The 20,648-nt window shown below is 45.0% G+C and overlaps 1 protein-coding gene across 1 annotated transcript in view; it reads right to left on the minus strand.

The window, feature by feature from the left end:
* Positions 1-2,792: 2,792 nt before the first annotated feature.
* Positions 2,793-20,648, minus strand: part of LOC143284949 (ubiquitin carboxyl-terminal hydrolase 4-like) — a 41,234-nt gene continuing 23,378 nt past the window's right edge. Inside the window, exons 16-22 of the mRNA XM_076592111.1 lie at positions 15,558-15,752; positions 14,573-14,798; positions 12,790-12,860; positions 11,642-11,910; positions 10,285-10,391; positions 5,089-5,177; positions 2,793-4,458 (exon numbers count right to left, since the gene is read on the minus strand). Coding sequence (XP_076448226.1) covers positions 4,285-4,458; positions 5,089-5,177; positions 10,285-10,391; positions 11,642-11,910; positions 12,790-12,860; positions 14,573-14,798; positions 15,558-15,752 — 1,131 coding nt within the window. The 3' untranslated portion in view covers positions 2,793-4,284. The remainder of the gene's footprint in view (positions 4,459-5,088; positions 5,178-10,284; positions 10,392-11,641; positions 11,911-12,789; positions 12,861-14,572; positions 14,799-15,557; positions 15,753-20,648) is intronic.

Raw genomic sequence — 20,648 nt, forward strand, 5'->3', positions numbered from 1 at the left:
AGAGGCGGGTGACAAATAAGCTGGCCTGTTCATGTGGCCTTATACAGTATAGTCATCAGGGTTGGGAGGAAAATGGCTTACAAATGTCAAGAAATCACATTTAATAGAACAGGAAGGGACTGTATAAAGTAATTAAACCCTTTAGATAAGAACAAATTGGGGCTTACTAAATGAAAACTAAACCCCAACATTTAATAAAAGAAATGGGGCTGTACTAAAAAGTGTAAAATTTCACATTTAGATAAAACAGAACTAACAATAGCCTGAAACCGGGTTATTTAAACAGGAAAGGGGGGATTTTCTGAGGGGTTACGAACCAGGAGATTGGAAAGGGAGATGGGGATTCCCAATGAAAAAACAAATTAGAAAAGGCTGGGTTAAAACCTGTGGATAAAATCCCAGGGTTAGGGTGGCGGGGTTGGGGAGACCCTGGGGCTGGAACACTGTTGGGGTCCAGGGGATTGTACACAGACGGAGAAACACCTTTAAAAAAGACAATGCTGTCTTGAACTAAATACAGGACAGAGGACAAGGGGACACCAAAACCTAATCTTGGATGGGGGGCAGGGGGGGGACTTTAACGGGGGGCCTTAAATCCGGGTTTGGGTTAAGGAAAACACTTCTACCTCTAGTCCAGGTTGGGGAGGCAACTTAACTGGATTTTACAGTCCGGCTGAAAAACCTTCATTTAAGTCAAGGGGGGGGACTTGCCTTTTACATTGGGCTGAAACCACCTTTTAAATAAAGCCGGGGTGGGGACTTACTACTTTATAAGGCGGGAAACACTTTTTATTTAAAGCCGGGGGTGGGGACTTTATACGGGGGCCCTCACACCCTGGTGGGTTAAGGCCAATGCTTTCTACATGGGCTATTCCACAGGCAAAAACAAACTTAACTAAAATACCCAGGCTAAAATCCCCCCTGGTTACCGAATAACATTCCTTTCCAAAACTAAACACACTAATACAGGACGGGCGGGGGATGTCTCTGAGGTGAAAAAAGTTTAAACAAGGGTGGAGTAAGAGACAGGGAGGTGGGGACTGTACTTAACAGTGAGGGCTGAGAAATCACATGGTAGGAGTAAGAGACAGGGAGGTGGGGACTGTACTACAATGAGAGCTGAGAAATCACATGGTTAGGAGTAAGAGACAGGGAGTGGGGACTGTACTACAGTGAGGGCTGAGAAATCACATGGTTAGGAGTAAGAGACGGGAGGTGGGGACTGTACTACATGAGAGCTGAGAAATCACATGGTTAGGAGTAAGAGACAGGGAGATGGGGACTGTACTACAGTGAGAGCTGAGAAATCACATGGTTAGGAGTAAGAGACAGGGAGGTGGGGACTGTACTACAGTGAGAGCTGAGAAATCACATGGTTAGGAGTAAGAGACAGGGAGATGGGGACTGTACTACAGTGAGAGCTGAGAAATCACATGGTTAGGAGTAAGAGACAGGGAGATGGGGACTGTACTACAGTGAGAGCTGAGAAATCACATGGTTAGGAGTAAGAGACAGGGAGATGGGGACTGTACTACAATGAGAGCTGAGAAATCACATGGTTAGGAGTAAGAGACAGGGAGATGGGGACTGTACTACAGTGAGAGCTGAGAAATCACATGGTTAGGAGTAAGAGACAGGGAGTGGGGACTGTACTACAGTGAGAGCTGAGAAATCACATGGTTAGGAGTAAGAGACAGGGAGATGGGGACTGTACTACAGTGAGAGCTGAGAAATCACATGGTTAGGAGTAAGAGACAGGGAGATGGGGACTGTACTACAGTGAGAGCTGAGAAATCACATGGTTAGGAGTAAGAGACAGGGAGGTGGGGACTGTACTACAATGAGAGCTGAGAAATCACATGGTTAGGAGTAAGAGACAGGGAGATGGGGACTGTACTACAGTGAGAGCTGAGAAATCACATGGTTAGGAGTAAGAGACAGGGAGATGGGGACTGTACTACAATGAGAGCTGAGAAATCACATGGTTAGGAGTAAGAGACAGGGAGTGGGGACTGTACTACAGTGAGAGCTGAGAAATCACATGGTTAGGAGTAAGAGACAGGGAGATGGGGACTGTACTACAGTGAGAGCTGAGAAATCACATGGTTAGGAGTAAGAGACAGGAGATGGGGACTGTACTACAAGTGAGAGCTGAGAAATCACATGGTTAGGAGTAAGAGACAGGGAGATGGGGACTGTACTACAGTGAGAGCTGAGAAATCACATGGTTAGGAGTAAGAGACAGGGAGATGGGGACTGTACTACAGTGAGAGCTGAGAAATCACATGGTTAGGAGTAAGAGACAGGGAGATGGGGACTGTACTACAGTGAGAGCTGAGAAATCACATGGTTAGGAGTAAGAGACAGGGAGATGGGGACTGTACTACAGTGAGAGCTGAGAAATCACATGGTTAGGAGTAAGAGACAGGGAGGTGGGGACTGTACTACAGTGAGAGCTGAGAAATCACATGGTTAGGAGTAAGAGACAGGGAGATGGGGACTGTACTACAGTGAGAGCTGAGAAATCACATGGTTAGGAGTAAGAGACAGGGAGGTGGGGACTGTACTACAGTGAGAGCTGAGAAATCACATGGTTAGGAGTAAGAGACAGGGAGGTGGGGACTGTACTACAAGTGAGAGCTGAGAAATCACATGGTTAGGAGTAAGAGACAGGGAGGTGGGGACTGTACTACAGTGAGAGCTGAGAAATCACATGGTTAGGAGTAAGAGACAGGGGAGAGTGGGACTGTACTACAGTGAGGAGCTGAGAAATCACATGGTTAGGAGTAAGAGACAGGGAGATGGGGACTGTACTACAATGAGAGCTGAGAAATCACATGGTTAGGAGTAAGAGACAGGGAGGTGGGGACTGTACTACAGTGAGAGCTGAGAAATCACATGGTTAGGAGTAAGAGACAGGGAGGTGGGGACTGTAGTACAATGAGAGCTGAGAAATCACATGGTTAGGAGTAAGAGACAGGGAGATGGGGACTGTACTACACACACAATGTTGCCAACAGATCAAGATCCAGCGGACCTGATATAACACAGGGACACGTGCCAGAAAATGACCGGGGTACAGACAACAAATTCAAATAGTCAAAAAATGGCCCTCACGATCAGTTCACAAAACACACAAAGAAAGTGAGTGGAACGCATCCTATGCAATCAACAACAACATAATAGCTTTCTGGAATTATGATTAAATTTTGTTTCCTCCTTTTTCCATATCACAACTGGCCTGACTGGTGCTCAGAAGTTAAGATAGGTGAACCAAGATCAGCACTGCATACACACACACACATGCACAAGCGTGCACACTTGTACACCCATCCGCATCTAACCGCATAGACACCAGTGTCTTCTCCATCCAACCCAAACTCCTCTCCTGTCAATACTATCACATCCTGCCACAAGAGAACCTCTGTGAAATATATCCAATCTCAACATACACTGAGAAAACATTTATTGTCAACAGCTTTGACAAATATCTGTCCACACATTGATTTATAAAATAAAATAAAATAAAAACAAAGATAAAAGAATTAATGCCCTAAAAATGTAACTCATTTTCTTCATGACTTTTAAGGGAAGGATAAAGGTGGTTATCTTTTTTTTTTGTCAGATGCATAACAACAGTTTGACCACACTGCTGGGAAAGTGAAAGAAATAAAAGAGAGAGTGTGCAGATGGACACAGAGAGGCACCGAGAGAGAGAGAGGCAGAGAGAGAGAGAGAGGGAGAGAGAATTTGCTAAGACCAAGAAAGTGTATGAAGTATTACAGCATTTTTATGAATATCTTTTTTGCCAAAAAAAAGATTTTGTAAGAAGCATGGTAGTAAGCTATCTCCCTTGAAAGAGAGAAAGAATCTAAGTCAGTAAGGCAAAGAGTCCAAAACCTAAATATGTGAAGTTTTCTATGCACAAAAGATTTGAAGATACTGATCAACAGCAAAACAACACTGCTCATGTCTTCAAGTGTGGAGGGATCAGGGTTATGAAAATAAAAAGAAGAAAAAAATAGGGCTTCAACAGCATTGATTCATTAATGAAAAAAAAAATCAAGGAAAAAGAGACAGATTTCATCAACAGTATTACACTTCTCACTTTGTGTTGGCTGTCCAAACACCCAAGAACCCCCCATCCAAAGCCCTCAATCCCAAAAAACAAACCAAAAAAAACTCCCATTCTACACTCTTCCACTCTTCCTGGTCATCGTGTCTGGCAGCACACAGCACGGCACTGCCCAAGGGCACCTACTACAGCACAACAAACAGCCATCATCAATTGACGTCCATCTCATCATCTGTGTGACTGTTGGTGTAGCCGTTGACATCACTGCCATCTCCACTGCTGGTGCTGCTACTGCCGGAGGTGTTGGGTGGGGCCTGGGAGGGCTTGGCTATCAGGGAGTCCTGCCCTCGCCGCTTGTACACCAGAACGTAAGCTGCCTTTGTCTGAAAACACATCCAGCATGACAGCGCCCACACCGACATTACAATCATAATCAGAACCCCTTTATCATGTCAGTCAGGAAAATTAAGTATGGTGTACACAGGCTTATGAACATGACAGTAAAAAATTGGCAAGCAATATGTACAACAAAACACATGCAACCGAGTCATAGCAAAGCAAACCCGATAAAAAACACCTTTCCACTATCTCAAACACACACACACAAACAAACCAAGCACCCAAGCACACATTCTGCATATATATTTGCACAAAAAAAACAAATATGATGGTAAAGTTAATACAAAAAATATCAAGCAGTAGAACACACAATGATGGTTAAACAAATAAAGACACAAAGACATCAAATTACTATAGTCAATTTCATATCTTTTTAGTAAAATAAAACATCATATTTGAAATGCAAAAACTTCCACAAGCCCCACACACACTGAACAAATTTCACAGGAGTTTTTCAAAAGCCTTGAAAATGCTTTCTCATCTTTCTTGCCCAGCCTTCTTTGTACAAACTGTCACCCCAACTAGACTAGTAATAATAAAATGTTTACATTACTTATCTAAATGGATGTACACCCTTACTGCCATTCTTTACTGAAACCAAAGAGCATACTGACCACAACTGATTCCTCTGATGATGAGGACACACTAGAGTCATCAAAGTAGTACCACTCTCCATCGTCATGGTTCTGGGCAAAGGCCGTGTCTGGAAAAAAAAAAGGCAAACAGGAAGCAGGAAACAACATAAAGGACTGGAAATAACTAGAATGTCCTTCATTAAAAATCACTGTCAACACAAACACAAACAGCAAACACAGTAAACTGTTAATGGTGAGATACTAGAGTTGTTTGTACAGCTGTCCAAGTAAAGGCCAAAAACAGAAGAATGAACAGTGGAAAGAAAGGGAGAAGTACTATCTCAAATGAAGAGTCACCAACAGACATACAGTTACGTCTTACGACCAACAATTAATGAATGACATCAAACAAGAACAAGAACATCTTTTGAAAACAACAGTGTTTGATATTCTATGACAAACAATGCCTACAGAATAAGAAAGTAGAACATGACCTGAAGACAGACAATGAGAAACAATATCCACAGAACTACTGGAAGCACCTCCTTTGTACATTTTCTTGTCTTTTAACCCATTCAAACCTATGGAGTTAACAGCCTAAGCAAGCTTCCGTCATACTGATGTGGAAAAATGCAGAAAACACACTGAAATCAACCTGTTTTTCCTCCAAACAGACATGTGTGCACACAGCTGGAAATACTGTAGGTAAGTTCCCCTTGCTTGCAGTTTACACACAATGTAGGAACGTGGAAACCATTTTGATGAAACAAATCCTGATGCCCAACAAGCAATGCTCAGGTGCAGGGTTCAACTGGTTAACTGAGATGGCACACTGGCGTGTCTTGTAAACCACCAAAATGTGATTCACAGAAAGAGATTCAAGCACAACTGGGTTTACATGGTGGTGGTGGTGTGTCCATCGAGATCGATGATGACCATCGTTGTCATCCAGATGGGGGATGGGGGATGGGGGGAGGGTGGTGGTGGGGTGGGGGGAAGGATGCTCATGAATCTATCTGTGAGTGCGCAGATGGCTGAATAGTCCAATCTGCGCACGAAATGTTCGCTGACAGTTGGGGCAGACAAAGACAGGCATATCATTGTCAGGGAGCTTGTTTGCCCGTGACTTTCTGGCCTGCCTCTTTTCAACAGCTGCAGCAGTCCTGTTGGCCTCGCACAACCTGGCTGCCTTTGTGCACAGCAGCGCGCCATTTGTCACGGTCCACTGCAGATTCCTCCCAGGAGTCAGGGTTGATATCAAACGCTTTCAGAGAGACTTTCAGAGTATCTCTGAAGCGCTTCTTCTGACCTCCGTGTGATCTCTTCCCTTGTTGCAGCTCGCCATAGAAGAGCCTTTTGGGCAGCCGATGGTCTGGCATGCGCACCACGTGTCCAGCCCAGCGAAGCTGGGACTGCATCAGGATGGTGAAGATGCTGGGAAGGGTGGCTTTTGCGAGCACCTCTGTGTCTGGGGTCTTGTCTTGCCACTTGATGTTCAGTAGCTTCCTTAGGCATGTTGTGTGGAAGTGGTTCAGCTTCTTGGCATGTCGTTGGTACACTGTCCAAGTTTCGCAGGCGTACAGTAGTGTGGGGAGAACTACTGCTCTGTAGACCTTTAGCTTGGTCTCAAGACTAATGCCTCTTCTGTTCCAGACATTTGCACAGAGTCTACCAAAAGTTGCGCTTGCTCTTGCAATCCTGACGTTCACTTCATCGTCGATGGTCGCATTTCGTGACAGTGTGCTGCCAAGGTATGTGAACCGCTCCACCGCACTGAGTCTCTGACCGTTGACTGTGATGTTGGGCTCAACGTAGGGTTTCCCTGGGGCTGGCTGATGGAGAACTTCAGTTTTCCTCGTGCTGATGGTAAGGCCGAAGTTCCTGCTGGCAGTGGCAAACTTGTCGACGCTGAGTTGCATGTCAGCTTCAGATCCAGCGTTGAGGGCACAATCATCAGCAAACAAAAAGTCTCTGATGATGTCTGTCATGACATTCGTTTTTGCTTGAAGCCTTCTGAGGTTAAACAGCTTGCCATCTGTTCGGTACTTTAGGCCGATTCCAACATCGCCATCTCTGAAGGCATCAGTAAGCATTGCAGAGAACATGAGGCTGAACAGCGTTGGAGCCAGGACGCAGCCTTGCTTGACACCATTTGTGACAGAAAAAGGAGCAGATGTTTCACCATTGTCCTGGACTCGAGCCTGCATGCCTTCATGGAATTGGCTGACCAAGGAAATAAATTTCCGAGGGCATCCGTACTTGGCCATGATCTTCCACAGTCCCTCTCTACTCACGGTGTCGAAGGCCTTAGTGAGGTCGACATAGGTGGAGAACAGATCAGCATTTTGCTCCTGACATTTCTCTTGCAGCTGCCTTGCAGCAAACACCATGTCAGTGGTTCCGCGCTCTTTCCGGAATCCACATTGGCTCTCAGGCAAATGACCTTGGTCAAGGTGTGCTGTGAGGCAGTTAAGTAGGATCCTGGCAAGTATCTTGCCTGCGATGGAGAGCAAGGAAATGCCCCGATGGTTATCACAGGCTTGCCGGTTCCCCTTTCGCTTGTACAAGTGAATGATAGATGCATCTTTGAAATCCTGGGGGATCGTCTCTTCTTTCCACATGAGTGAGTACAGCTGATGAAGCTTCTCAGTCAGCACAGTGCCTCCATCCTTGTAGACCTCTGCTGGTATGGAGTCTGAGCCAGGTGCTTTGCCACTGGATAGCAGACGGATTGCTTTCTGGGTCTCAAGAAGTGTTGGCGGTTCGTCCAGTGCTTCGTTGGTGGGGACTTGTGGGAGACGGTCTATGGCTTCATCATTTATGGAGGAAGGGCGATTTAAGACACTGTTGAAGTGCTCAGCCCATCGTTAGAGAATGTTCTCCTTCTCGGTGATCAAGGTATTCCCATCTGCACTGAGGAGGGGGGATGATCATGAGGATGTGGGGCCGTAGACTTCTTTTAAGGCATCATAGAACCTCTTCATATCGTGCCTGTCAGCATATCCCTGGATCTCATCAGCTTTGTCACTCAGCCACTTATCCTGCATCTGGCGTAACTTTTGCTGAACAGTCCTGCGGATGGCATTGTATGCATCCTTTTTTGATGTGGACTTTGGGTTGCTCAGGTGGGCTTGATGCAGACGGCATTTCTCATCCAGAAGCTGCTTGATTTCATCACAGTTTTCATCAAACCAGTCTTTGTGCTTTCTGGTCATGGGTCCAAGGGTCTCTGAAGCTGTACTATAGATCAGCTCACGCAGGGTCCTCCAGTCAGACTCCACATTCTGGTTGTCCAGAGAGGCGGATTCCAGACGATCTTCCAGCAGCTCCACAAAGGACTGTTTGATGGTGATGCTTTTCAGCTTAGTGATGTTGAGCCGTTTTGGAGCCTTCTGGCCTTGGGGGCGTCTCTTGGGTTGGATTCGAATATTCAGCTTCGAGACTACAAGGCGATGGTCTGCCCAACACTCGGCGCAGCACATGGTCTTTGTTACACGTACATCTTGCCTATCCCTTTTCCTGACGATGACATAATCGATGAGATGCCAATGCTTTGAGCGAGGGTGCATCCATGACGTCCTGTTACGGGTAGGGAGGCAGAAAACTGTGTTGGTTATCAGCAGTTCGTGCTCTGCACAGGTCTGAAGCAAAAGCAATCCATTTGGGTTGCAGTGGCCCACACCGTGCTTTCCAATCACTCCATCCCAGGAGATGTAGTCAGAGCCAACTCTAGCATTGAAGTCCCCAAGAATGATGAGCTTGTCTGCTTTAGGGATGGCAGCAATGACAGAGTGAAGGTCCTCGTAGAACTTCGCCTTCACTTCATCCGGGTTGGTCATGGTTGGGGCGTAGGCACTGACAATGGTGAGGTGCTTCTGGCCAGATGCCAGTGGGAGTTTCATGGTCATAAGCCTATCGTTGACTCCCTTTGGGATTCCAGCTAGCTTGCTGACAAGTGCTGTTTTTACTGCAAAACCAACGCCAGCCTCACGTCGCTCTTTGCTTCCTCGTCCACTCCAGAAGAAGGTGTAACCAGATCCCCGTTCACAGAGCTCGCCTTCGCCTGCAAGCCGAGTCTCACTCAGCCGCGGTATGCTGGCCAGGGTGATATGGAGCAGGCAATTTTTAGGGCACCTTTTCTAGCCCCTTCCTCATGCCAGGGAGGTGAGCAGTGCATTCCTAAAGAGGGCTGCTCAGACGCTCAGACGGCTGCCGAGCTCCATCGCTGCTCCTGTCGACGAAGAACGACCCTATGGCCTGAGCCGCCTGCGTGCAGGTCTGCGGCTGCGACTGCCAGTGTACCCACACCTGTCGTTTCGTCGCTCGCCTGTCGCCACAGGACTTGGGGGTGATGAAATGATGAAGGATGAAAGGTCATTTTGGATGACTGATGACTTGCGCGATGAGTTTGTTTAAAGTGAAGAGGAGTTGCGCAACGTCGACCTCACTCTCTCGTCCGGGTCCACCAATTACCAGTGGCAAGACTAAGTCGAGACGACTGGAGGATGAGCACGGATGCAGTGGATGACCAAGATATCCTTTCGGTGTCTCATCTTGCTCTCTGCACTCCACAGTGCGTTGCTATAACCGCCTTCCTCTCCGTTGAACCGATAGGTTTCTTCCGCAGATTCTGCCGGATCCAGACTTTGCATACATGGATAGACACACCCCCGGGGGCCAACTGCGTGTGGCATGCACACAGCACAGTGGAGCTAGATGGCCGTCGGTGGCTCTCCTGAGCCGACGCCCTTTTATGGGTCTCCATAAGGGTGTCTAGCCACCCGCCTCACCAGTCCCAGAAGGGAGCGGTGGAAGTGCCGGTTTAGTCGTCGGCAACCCAACCCTGAACAGGTTGTACTGGATTACAGGTTACCAGTAGCAGATCTAATGACCTGACCTGACAAAGGGGTTTACATATACATCAACCTGAAAGACTTATCTTCATCCAAACACATCATGCACTATCAGGATTGAAGCCTTAGACCTTCAGGGTCTTAATCCAAGGCACTAAGCACTTACCATTATAATCAGCCCCTGTAAAAAAAATCTAAAACAACAACAAAACAACAAAAAACAAACACCTGCAATGAACAAACATGAAAAGAACAAAGCCAGCAAAAGATCAAACGGGTTTCCTTGTGAACTATAACACGCTGTTGGTAGCCATGAACTTTTTCAAGTTTGTTAGTTCTTTGATTACACATCAGTCCATTCAAGTGAAGGGAGAATACTCACAATGACCACCCCCGAGTCCTCCATAGTGGTTGGTGACGGCGATCAGGTCATATATATTGATGTCCCGGTTCTCCCGGTTCAAGATGTACTGACGTAAGTCAAGACCTCTGCAAACAGGCACAGCACACCAAGCAATTACAACACTGCTGTTTTGTGGCAAAAGAAAGTTCTTTCTACACAATCATTTGCAAACTATAATCAAAAGTCAAGATGGAAGGCCATCCTGAGAGCATACACATGTCTTTGCACAGAAAGGAGGGGTGGACCTGGAGAGAGAAAGAGGTAGGAGAAAATGACTGGGTGAATGAGGCACAGGCAGAAACAAAGATGGGTATCCTTGAAAGAGGAAACTGAGAAAAATAAGCCAGAGTTACTAATCACACCATTCTTAGAACAAAAGAAAAAAAAAAAAAAAAAAAAACATTGCTGAAAATGCTGCTAATAATCCTGAAACAGACACAAGCACACTCCAAGACGAAAATACAATGTCTGCAGAAAACATGTTCTAATTTTCCTCTCAGTAACCCACAACAACCACCGAAGCGCCCTGATAACACATTAACAAGTTCAGATCATTTCATGACTCATAACTTTCAAGCATCTATTGGCTTCAGCTTTCATCAATTGGACACAGTATAGTACATGATGTCTCTATGACAGTATAATATATGAAGTCAACGAAGTGTAGTATATGAAGTCAGTGACACTGTATCATATGACCTCAATGACACAGCATAGTATATGATGTCAGTAACAGTATAGTATATGTCCACGACACAGTATAGTAAATGATTTTGACAGCACAGAAAATGACTTCAGTAACATAGCACTGAAAAGGACCTTAATGACAATCCTTAGTATATGATGCATATGATACAGTGTAGTATATGACACCAATGACAGAACAGCATATGATATCAATGATACAGAACAGCACATGACATTAATAAAACAGAACAGTGTATCACTTTAATGACAGTACAGTAAATGATGCCAATGACACAGTATAGTATATGACACCGATGACACAGTCCAGTATATGACGCCAATGACACAGCACAGTACATTATATGATGTTGATGACAGATGAGCATATGATACTGATGACACAGTAACTATGTCATACGACACCAATAATTATTATACAGTCCAGTATATAATGCCAATGACAAGAGTATAGCATATAACACCAATAACACACCACAGTAATGACACAGAACAGTAAATAATGTAAAGACACAGCACAGTAAACGTTTTCAAAAAGACAACATGGTAAACAACATCTAACCTCATCCAGACAAGACCCTGCACACTCAACACCTGCATCTCCCCTCCACTTGACCCAGAAAAAACTCACCGTGTGGGGAACTCGACCAGGGCGTCGATCTTGTCACGCCAGTAGCGGTTGTAAGAGAATCGCTTGAGGTGGATGATGAGGTACTGGGGCAGGGACCAGAGGTCGAACTTCTTGGTGGCCTGCTGGTGCTTCTGGCACTGGGGGCAGTACCAGGGGTCCTGCTCGCTCAGCTGCTCCGCCTCTGTGAACAGCCGCAGGCAGTCCTCCAGCTGGAGAACCGTGCGCTTCGGGGCGCTACGGTAACGTACTGTGTCATGCTGCTCCAGTTCCTGGGGGGTGAAGGGTAGAACTGGTGTATTGTGTTGTGTATGGGTGTGCTGTGGGGGAGAGGGGCAGGGTGTTCTGGGGGTGTGGTGTGTGTGTGTGTGTGTGTGTGTGTGTGTGGTGTGTGTGTGTGTGTGTGTGTGTGTGTGTGTGTGTGTGGTGTGGTGTGGTGTGGTGTGGTGTGGTTGTGAGTGTGGTGTGGTGTGGTGTGGTGTGGTGTGTGTGTGTGTTCGTGTGTGTGTGTGTGTGTTCATGGTGTGTGTGTGTGCATGTGTGTGTGTGGTGTGGTGTGGGTGTGTGTGTGGTGTGTGTGTGTGTGTGTGTGTGTGCATGTGTGTGTGTGGTGTGGTGTGTGTGGTGTGGTGTGGTGTATGTGTGTGTTTGTGTGCATGTGTGTGAGACAAATGTGTGAATGTGTTTGTGAAACGGTGAGTGAGAGAGTGAGTGTGTGCATCCTCCAGCTGCAGCACTGTGTAACATGGGGGGGGTGGGGGGGGTGTGGGGGGGGCGGTTGCATTAATTAGTACACTGTGTCATCTTGTTCCAGCTTCTGGGATGACATGAATTGTTACTGTGGTGGTGAAGGGTACTGCAGGTGAATTTCTATGTTTTAAATCATGTGTGAGTGTGTATGTGTGGTTGTGTGTGTGGTGTGCGTGTATGCATGTACATGAGCATATATGTATTTGCACACAAATGTCGGTGATTGTGTTTGTATGTTAGCCTCTCTTCCATCTGCTTGCCTGTGCCTGTTCATTCATGCATGTATTTGTGTGTATTTAGGCACTTATCAGTCTGCATGTGTGTGGGTCTGTGTGTGTGTGTGTGTGTGTGTGTGAAAGCGGTTATATAAGAGACTGAAGTCAGACATTACATCCTCTCACCTCGGCAATTTTTTCATCATAGAACTTGTTCTTTGCCAGAGAAGACCAATCTGCTGAGATGAAGGTACGACCTGCACAAAGGAACACAAATGATGTTGTTTTTGAGGGGTTGTTTTTTTTGTGTTTTCTTTTAAAGTAGCAACAAAAATAGAGAAAAGCAACACAAATGTTTTTGGGGGCTTTTTTGGAGGGTGTGGTTTTGTTTGAGTTTTTTTTTGTTTTTTGGTAGCAACACAAAATACAGACTTCACAAAAGATAAGGAAAGATAAGGATTTCATGAAAGCGAGTGTATTTTCATAAAAGGTTAAAAAATCGAAAGGTGATTAAATTATGCAGGCTGCATATGGTCTAGTTGAATACACAAACAGCTGTTTTAGTCATGCATGCACAATGAAAAGGTTGAAAAACATGTTTCAAAATTTGATGTTTCAGCCAAAAATTTACAGTGTACTGCAATTGCAATGACTGTAAATTTTGATTGAAAACATGTGCAAGAAAGCACCTCTGGTTAAGTGTGGTACTCATTACACTGGTTGTATATACATCGCTCTTTGCTAAAAACTCTGCATCATTTCGCCAAACCCCAAAGAAGAAAATTGTGCATGTCCTACAGTAGTCATTAACCCTTTGTGAATCTTGTACCTGTAGTTCATTGAACATTCTTAAACTGAAAGGAAACCTTAAATCAAATACAAAAAAGAGAGAGAAATCTCCATAGTTCATTTTCGGTTTCCTATTACCAAATCTGTGTCAAGTAACTCATCTCATATATTAGATCTTATATATTCTGTTTCTTTTTTGTTTTGTAGCTTGTCAGTGATAAAAAAAACAAAAAAAACCACCCTCAGAACAGCTTCCAGTTGTGAAACTGAGACTTTTCAAAAGCAACTGCACTGATACCTAAACTGACCAAACAATGAAAACTTCTAAAGGTATGTAATCCTTTTATCAAGACTTCAACACCAAATGCATTCAAGGCTGTCATTAGATGCAATTTCAGAAAGAATCACCTAATCTAACATCATTCAGTTACAATGACAACTCAGTCACATGGTACAAAGCAAAGTAAAACCATCACATGGTACAAAGCAAAGTAAACCATCACATGGTACAAAGCAAAGTAAACCATCACATGGTACAAAGCAAAGTGAACCATCACATGGTACAAAGCAAAGTAAACCATCACATGTACAAAGCAAAGTGAACCATCACATGGTACAAAGCAAAGTGAACCATCACATGGTACAAAGCAAAGTGAACCATCACATGGTACAAAGCAAAGTGAACCATCACATGGTACAAAGCAAAGTGAACCATCACATGGTACAAAGCAAAGTGAACCATCACATGGTACAAAGCAAAGTGAACCATCACATGGTACAAAGCAAAGTGGAACCTTCTCATGGTACAAAGCAAAGTAAACCATTCAAGAAATAACCAAAAGCACTCCACCTTCCTAGGACTATAAAGAACAATTTTGGTGCAGACTTTTTCGACTGGTTTCTTAATTCTTTTCAGTTGTTTCTATTTTGATGTATTATCCTCATGTCCAATGGCTCTTTTCTGCAAATGTATCACCAAATAACCTCCCCATCATCTATGAAGTCCATGAGATTATCTTACGTAGTGGCTGCAGAATATCACTTTTCTTTTTTTCTAAATAGGTATATAAACGATCTCTCCCCCACCACCATGGTTTTACTTGCATGTCAATTCATAACTGCACCATGGTGTTTATAAAGTCCATTGCAAGGTAGGTCACTGCCATTTTGTTGTACTCACCATTCAGTTTCATTGGCTTCTCATCGTCTGAAGTTGGGACATGCAGTCTGAACTGCCATAGCTGTTCACAAATGACAACCGGAAAATGGGCACACTGACTTCTGCCGTCTCCCTGCTCTTGCTTCCATGTGGTCAACAGCGCCCTCTTTAGGGCCATCTGTGGAGCTGAAGCAGCATCTTCTTCACAACTGGGGTCTGGCCTCCATTGACACGGTCTGTCTCCATTTTGACAAATGGCAACAAGGAAGAGGGTTTAACATATATTTATATATATATATATTCTCTCTTTGAAACAAATTCAAGGAAAAATCCTTCTCTCCTGACATGTCTGCTGTCCTGAAAAGAACTACCACAGGTAGTAAGTATTTGCGTGTTTTTACATGTCTGAATGTGACTTAGGGTGAGAATATGTGCGAGTTACAAGTGTGTAAAGAGAGAGACAGCAAGAGTACACACCTGTCATTAGGATGTGCTTGCACATGAATGTAATAGCAGCTGTATTTGCCCAGGCCCATTGATACAAAAATGTGTGTGAATAAATCATGTTTTTTTGTGACCCCAAAAGGGTTTTCTGTAACGATGTGAACACTTACGATAAAACAGTTGAAACATAACATGTAAAAGCATCAAGTAAACACATGTATGTAACAAGAACTAGAATCAATGGTAGCTCAGTGAAAATGTACTATCACAGATAATTTTCAGGAGCGAGCGAGTGAATTCTTACAGCAAAGATATACACATACATGAACCCATACTGAGACACAGCAAAAGGAAAATTTCCCCCTTAAATTACATTCAAGTACACACACTTACAGTACACTACCCCACTGGTTCAGACTCCGGCCAGGGGGTCCAACTCCAGTCCTACAGCGGAAATCAAAAGTAGCTGCTGCTAGTAGCCTCCAAAAGTATCGTACCTCCCTTCTGTTTTAAACAATGCAGACATCAACCTTATACATCCATACACTTTCCCAGTGCTCACCATCACCAGATGGCCTCTCATCCCACTTCGTTGACGGGCCCCTCCTCGTTGTGACTGCTGATACTTGTCTGTGAGAGGCGGGGCAGGATGAACCCCAATCCTCTTCTGACAGATTGCCTTCCTCATCCTCCCTTTCTTCTTTCTCCTTCTCCTCACACCACACTTCTCCTGCTTGCGGCGTTTCGCACGTACCGCCTGAAACCATTGGCGAAACATTCTTGAGGCTTCATTGGGTGAGCGTTGCATGACTGAAAATGAACATTGTTTGTTTATTCATTCACTGAAGCCTTGCAGCACAAAGATAAGATGAATGTAAGGGAAGGGAAAGCAACCCCGACTCGTTAGTTTCAATGCTCATCATACAAATCAATTCTAATGAATCAGTGGTCTTTGAATGTGTTCCGTGTCTAACACCAACACTGTGATACACATTTAGTGAATCTGACACAAATTTCAACAGCAGTACTGTTTCACTCTTTTCATTGTATCATTTTACCACTCCAGGTCATTTTAAACCATGTAAACTGATAGTAAAATGAACACCTAATCGACTTTTTTCTATAAGGATGGTTCCAGACATAAGAGCCCTTGTTGAAAGACAGTTGCTAAATCATGAGTTTTCATAAAATAAATATTGATAAAACTGGCTTAATGGACAAACAAAATGTAACAATGCTAGAAAATGACAAACAAAATGTAACACAAAATTTTAATCAAAGACACTGCATGTTCCCAAATTCATTCAACTTACATTTCAGTCTGTATCAGCATAATCACAATAAACTTCTACTTCAAACTGACAATTGCACAGTTTGTCCGTAATGTCAAGAGCAAAAGCCATCCACTCAGGCCCATATCAGGGCTGAAAATATTCAATTATCAAGAGTTAGGCACAAATACAATCACATTTAAGCACATAAACCTAGGTCATGCCTGATGTTGACCATTCCATCTTTATTCAAGTAGGTAGAAGTAGGTAACCTTCCCTTCGTCCCGCTGGCTAGCACCCTCTTTTGATGGCAATATGCCATCACCAGTGCAACGAGCAGGGAGAACAGGAAGTGGGCGAGGGACGGGAGGGTCTTAAATTTGGGGTCACGGTAAGGTATGTTATGTAAAGTAATTTTAGAAGAAAATTTCCTTTTAATTACACATACTTAACCATGACCCAACTAGTGCAGAATAGCGCGACAAGGTGGAGGGCTCGCCTGTTCTACTGTCTGTGTGCTGTGATGGCCTGTTGTGCAACTACCACAGAAGCGATGCCTCTTGAGCCATCATCCCGCAGGCGTTGCGACGTCTCTCTGGTAGAAGTCCGATGAGCCATCATCCCTAAAGCGATAGATGTCCCTCAAGTAGAATTCGACGAAAGTAGAGGTGTACTGTGTCACCTAAGGATATTGGTGCGGGCAAAGAAGACAGAGGTCGCAGCTGTATTGTGGGAGAGGTCTGTGGACCACAGCTGTGCTGATAAATGTAGCGCAAAGAAAATCGGGGTCGGTGTGTTGAATCCACACTTTATTGAGAGCCCTTCAGAAGGGAAGGAAACACGTTACCCTTATAGGGTTGTCCTCATTTGAGCATGGATGAGCGTCAATGCAAGGAGGTGCACATGTGGTTTTGATCTGATGATTCCACATCAGTTGTGGGCCGATAGTGGAAGTGATATATGTGTTTGAAGGAAACTGTGGCACAAGACAGAGGTAGGCCGCCATGTTGGCTTGCCTTAGGCATGACAGCCAGATCTGTAGAGCTCCTCCATGCAAGCTGACAGGCGATGGGCGCTCCCCCACCACTTTTTCGTCGTTTCAAAAAAATGACAGCACTGGTATGTTGCCTATGCATAGAATGGCAGACATTTGGCAACAAAAGACTTGATGTCCCTGGTGTCTCTGGGACAGGGTTGTGTAATTGCCCAGGTTGGTACCATCATGAAGGGGCATACGGAAGGCTTGGTGGCTTCTCTACCTGAGTGTGGCATGTTGGAGCAACCTGCAGAAAGTTGTTGGCAGTCAATGGCTGGGTTGGATCAGGCTATGGAAGTGCACTTCCATGTGCCAGCAGGTCACTGAGTCCCATTCTGTGGTGGAATTCCTAATGGAAGTGGGTTTCCGTGGGGAACATTTTTGCTGAAGGTTCTTTAGTGAGAAAGGGGACCGGATCCTTGACAGGCCTCTGGCTGTGTGTGGTGTGCACTGAGTCTGGGGATGGAGCAGGGTGGGGGCAGGAGGGAAAGTGGCTCTAGATGTGTTGTACTGGCCATTTACATCAAATCACTGATCTGACATACGTTTTCAGTATGGCCAACTGCAAAGTGAGAGCTGTATTATCAGTGGTTTCTTAATTGCAAAGGGAAATCATTTGCAGCTTAGTCTTTCATGAATGACTATGTCTCTCAGACTAGAAGTCAAATTGCACTGGGACTTAGTGCTATAGCCTTGGCCTAACTAGCCTTTGGGATCCGTCCCAATGATGAGTCCTAAGGCCCTCTTGATCGAGGGACTGGGGATGCAACTTGGACAAAACACTCTCTACTATAAATTGTATAATCGAATTCCAGCCCGAATAGTCGGGACCAGCAGTTGCCTCCTCTGCTGTTCTGATGGTCATTGTCGTACATGACTGATTATCATATACTGGTCCTAGGAGGACACCATTCAGCATGGGTAAATCAGGAAACAGCTGCTGTGTACTTGAGGGATGAAGGCGTCCACCATGCAGGTTATGTTGAAATGTAAGGAAGCCAGAAGGAGTTTACGGGGTCTTGTGGTGCAACCGTATGTTTGAAAGACATGGTGCTTGCTTCCGAAGTGACAACAAAGTCATCCTCTGACAGGCCCTTGACTGAAGGCTGGGGCTGCATGATGGGATAGCCTGCCTAGGCTAGAAACCCCTGGAAGTGTCTCAATGGAAAGACAGTGCTTGAGAAGGAATGCCCATCTGTAACCATAGCAGTGGTTGTGTGTTGAGGCTGAAAGGATCGGGCAGGGAAGACCAAGTGCAGAAAGTGCTTTCAAACGCCAATTGTTTTGAGATGTCGATGCTGGATCTCTGTTCAAGCAAGGTGATGGGGTGAAGTGATGTGCTTGAAAGCGGCATCTGCCGTGCTGGTATGAGTGGGCAGAAAGGGTACACCCCTGTGGCTAATGGACGGGTTCGTTGTGCTTTGTGAGATGCATCCGTCCTCGTCAATATGCCTTTCTCCCAAATGTAGAGGAAAACAATTAATGACCCCAGACCTTCTGCTACTAGAGAGGAGTGGAATGGATGGGTTTAGGGTGATTGTCTCCTGCCCAGTGGGCAGGTTTTTGGGGCCTGCTAAACTTGGAAGGCAAAGATAAGACACCCCTTCATGGGGAGGGCTGGCTAGGATGTAGGGCCCCGTGTGGAACTGTTGTCACAACCACAGTGGTGCAAACCAAGGGTTGTTGTAAGCAAGGGGGGAAGAAGGGATGCCTTACAAACTTGGAAGGAATGAAGGGCATGTGTGTCCAGAGTGGCACCTCTAAGGTGACTGCCTCATCCCTCCTTGTACCAAGTTAGGGCATCTCCAGCCCTATGGGTGATTGTTGTAGGCAAATGAGTTGGGTTGCCTTGTCCTCCTTGCTACAAGAGAGGGCATTCTTAGCCCTGTGGGTGGGAAGGGGGTGTGTGTGGGTCCCTAAGGACCAGCCACTACTAAATGTGAAGGAGCATACATTCAGGCATGAATGAGCAGTTTTGTCTGTGAGTGCAGTCGTCCTCCAAAAGCAAGGTAGGGATGAATTTATGAAATGAAACCATATATATGCGAAGGAATTATAAACTTCCATCAACTCAAGTGATGTCAGAAATATGCCAATGACAAGAGATCGAGACACAAGAAATAAGCGGCTGTATAAGCATACGTGTAGCGTGCACAGATATACCCAAGTAAATGGGTAAGTATGCATAATCAGAAATGGGAAAGGAATCTGTGTATGCACCTATATATGAGATGAACATACACATATGAATAAAGTTCCAGTACGTAGACGCAGAGAGTTCTGGCCATTGTGAACAGGACGCAAATGCAAGTGTGCCTATATTGCTAGGTAGGGAATCTCAATGAATAGATGTCAATGAATAGAGATAGAAATATAATTGTACATGTTAATATGAAAGTTGTATGAACCTATCCCGTAAGCGCACATAAGCGCACACACATGTGTATACCGAGGGATAAGTATACATCTGTAAGTGAAAGCAGAAATGTGTATAAATGTAGCAAGATATCTCATATATATATATATATATATATATATATATATGTTGTGTGTGTGTGTGTGTGTGTGTGTGTGTGTATATTTTTTTTTTGTACATATATAAATAAATCAAAAAGAATAGAAGGGGAAATATTGTGATTTATTTCTGTTATTGCGTATAACAAGAAGAGAATGGTAATAGGACTGGTTGCCTGCAGACGGCTGTGTGCCTGTTGTGGGGGATGAAGAACCAAAAGTTCAGTCGCCAATAGCCTGAGAAACAGCAAGAAAGGTGCAGTTGCTGTGCAAAGTTGTGTAAACTCCATGAATGGGCATCAGGACCCAATGAGAAATCGAAGAAATATCGTTGGTGGACAGCACGGGGGGGCAGCAGTGACGTGCTGTGTCGGCGAAAGTAACTACAGCTTCAAGCGCCTAGGTTACAATGCAATGTTGCCTCCCTTGGCGCCGATATCCAGCGAAAAGGATGGTGTCTTTAGAGCACATATCCCTGGTTTGACATTTCCTAGCTGTAGAGGGAGGAGTGTCATGCTGTGTGTGTAGAGTCCGTGGTTCGATGCCACCGTAACCAATACAGGTGATACGGCCGCAAGGGGGAATAATTATAATGTCCCTTAGTGCCGTGGGCATCCCTACCCGAATCGGTCGCCATCGGACGCGAGACAGTCGGGACATGTGGCATGACGGCATGTAAGGCCAGTGTTATGGGCGTAGTGGACGAGGGGGTGGCAAGTTCGTCGGCATGCTGTGGGATGTGCATCCCCCTGTATGTGAACGGCGGTCCAATCTCAAGAATAGCTCCTGCGAGAGGACTGACGTTCAACTGTTGTGTGTTGACGGATAAAGG

This window comes from Babylonia areolata, chromosome 8, assembly GCF_041734735.1.
Source record: "Babylonia areolata isolate BAREFJ2019XMU chromosome 8, ASM4173473v1, whole genome shotgun sequence".
NCBI lineage: Eukaryota > Metazoa > Mollusca > Gastropoda > Neogastropoda > Buccinidae > Babylonia > Babylonia areolata.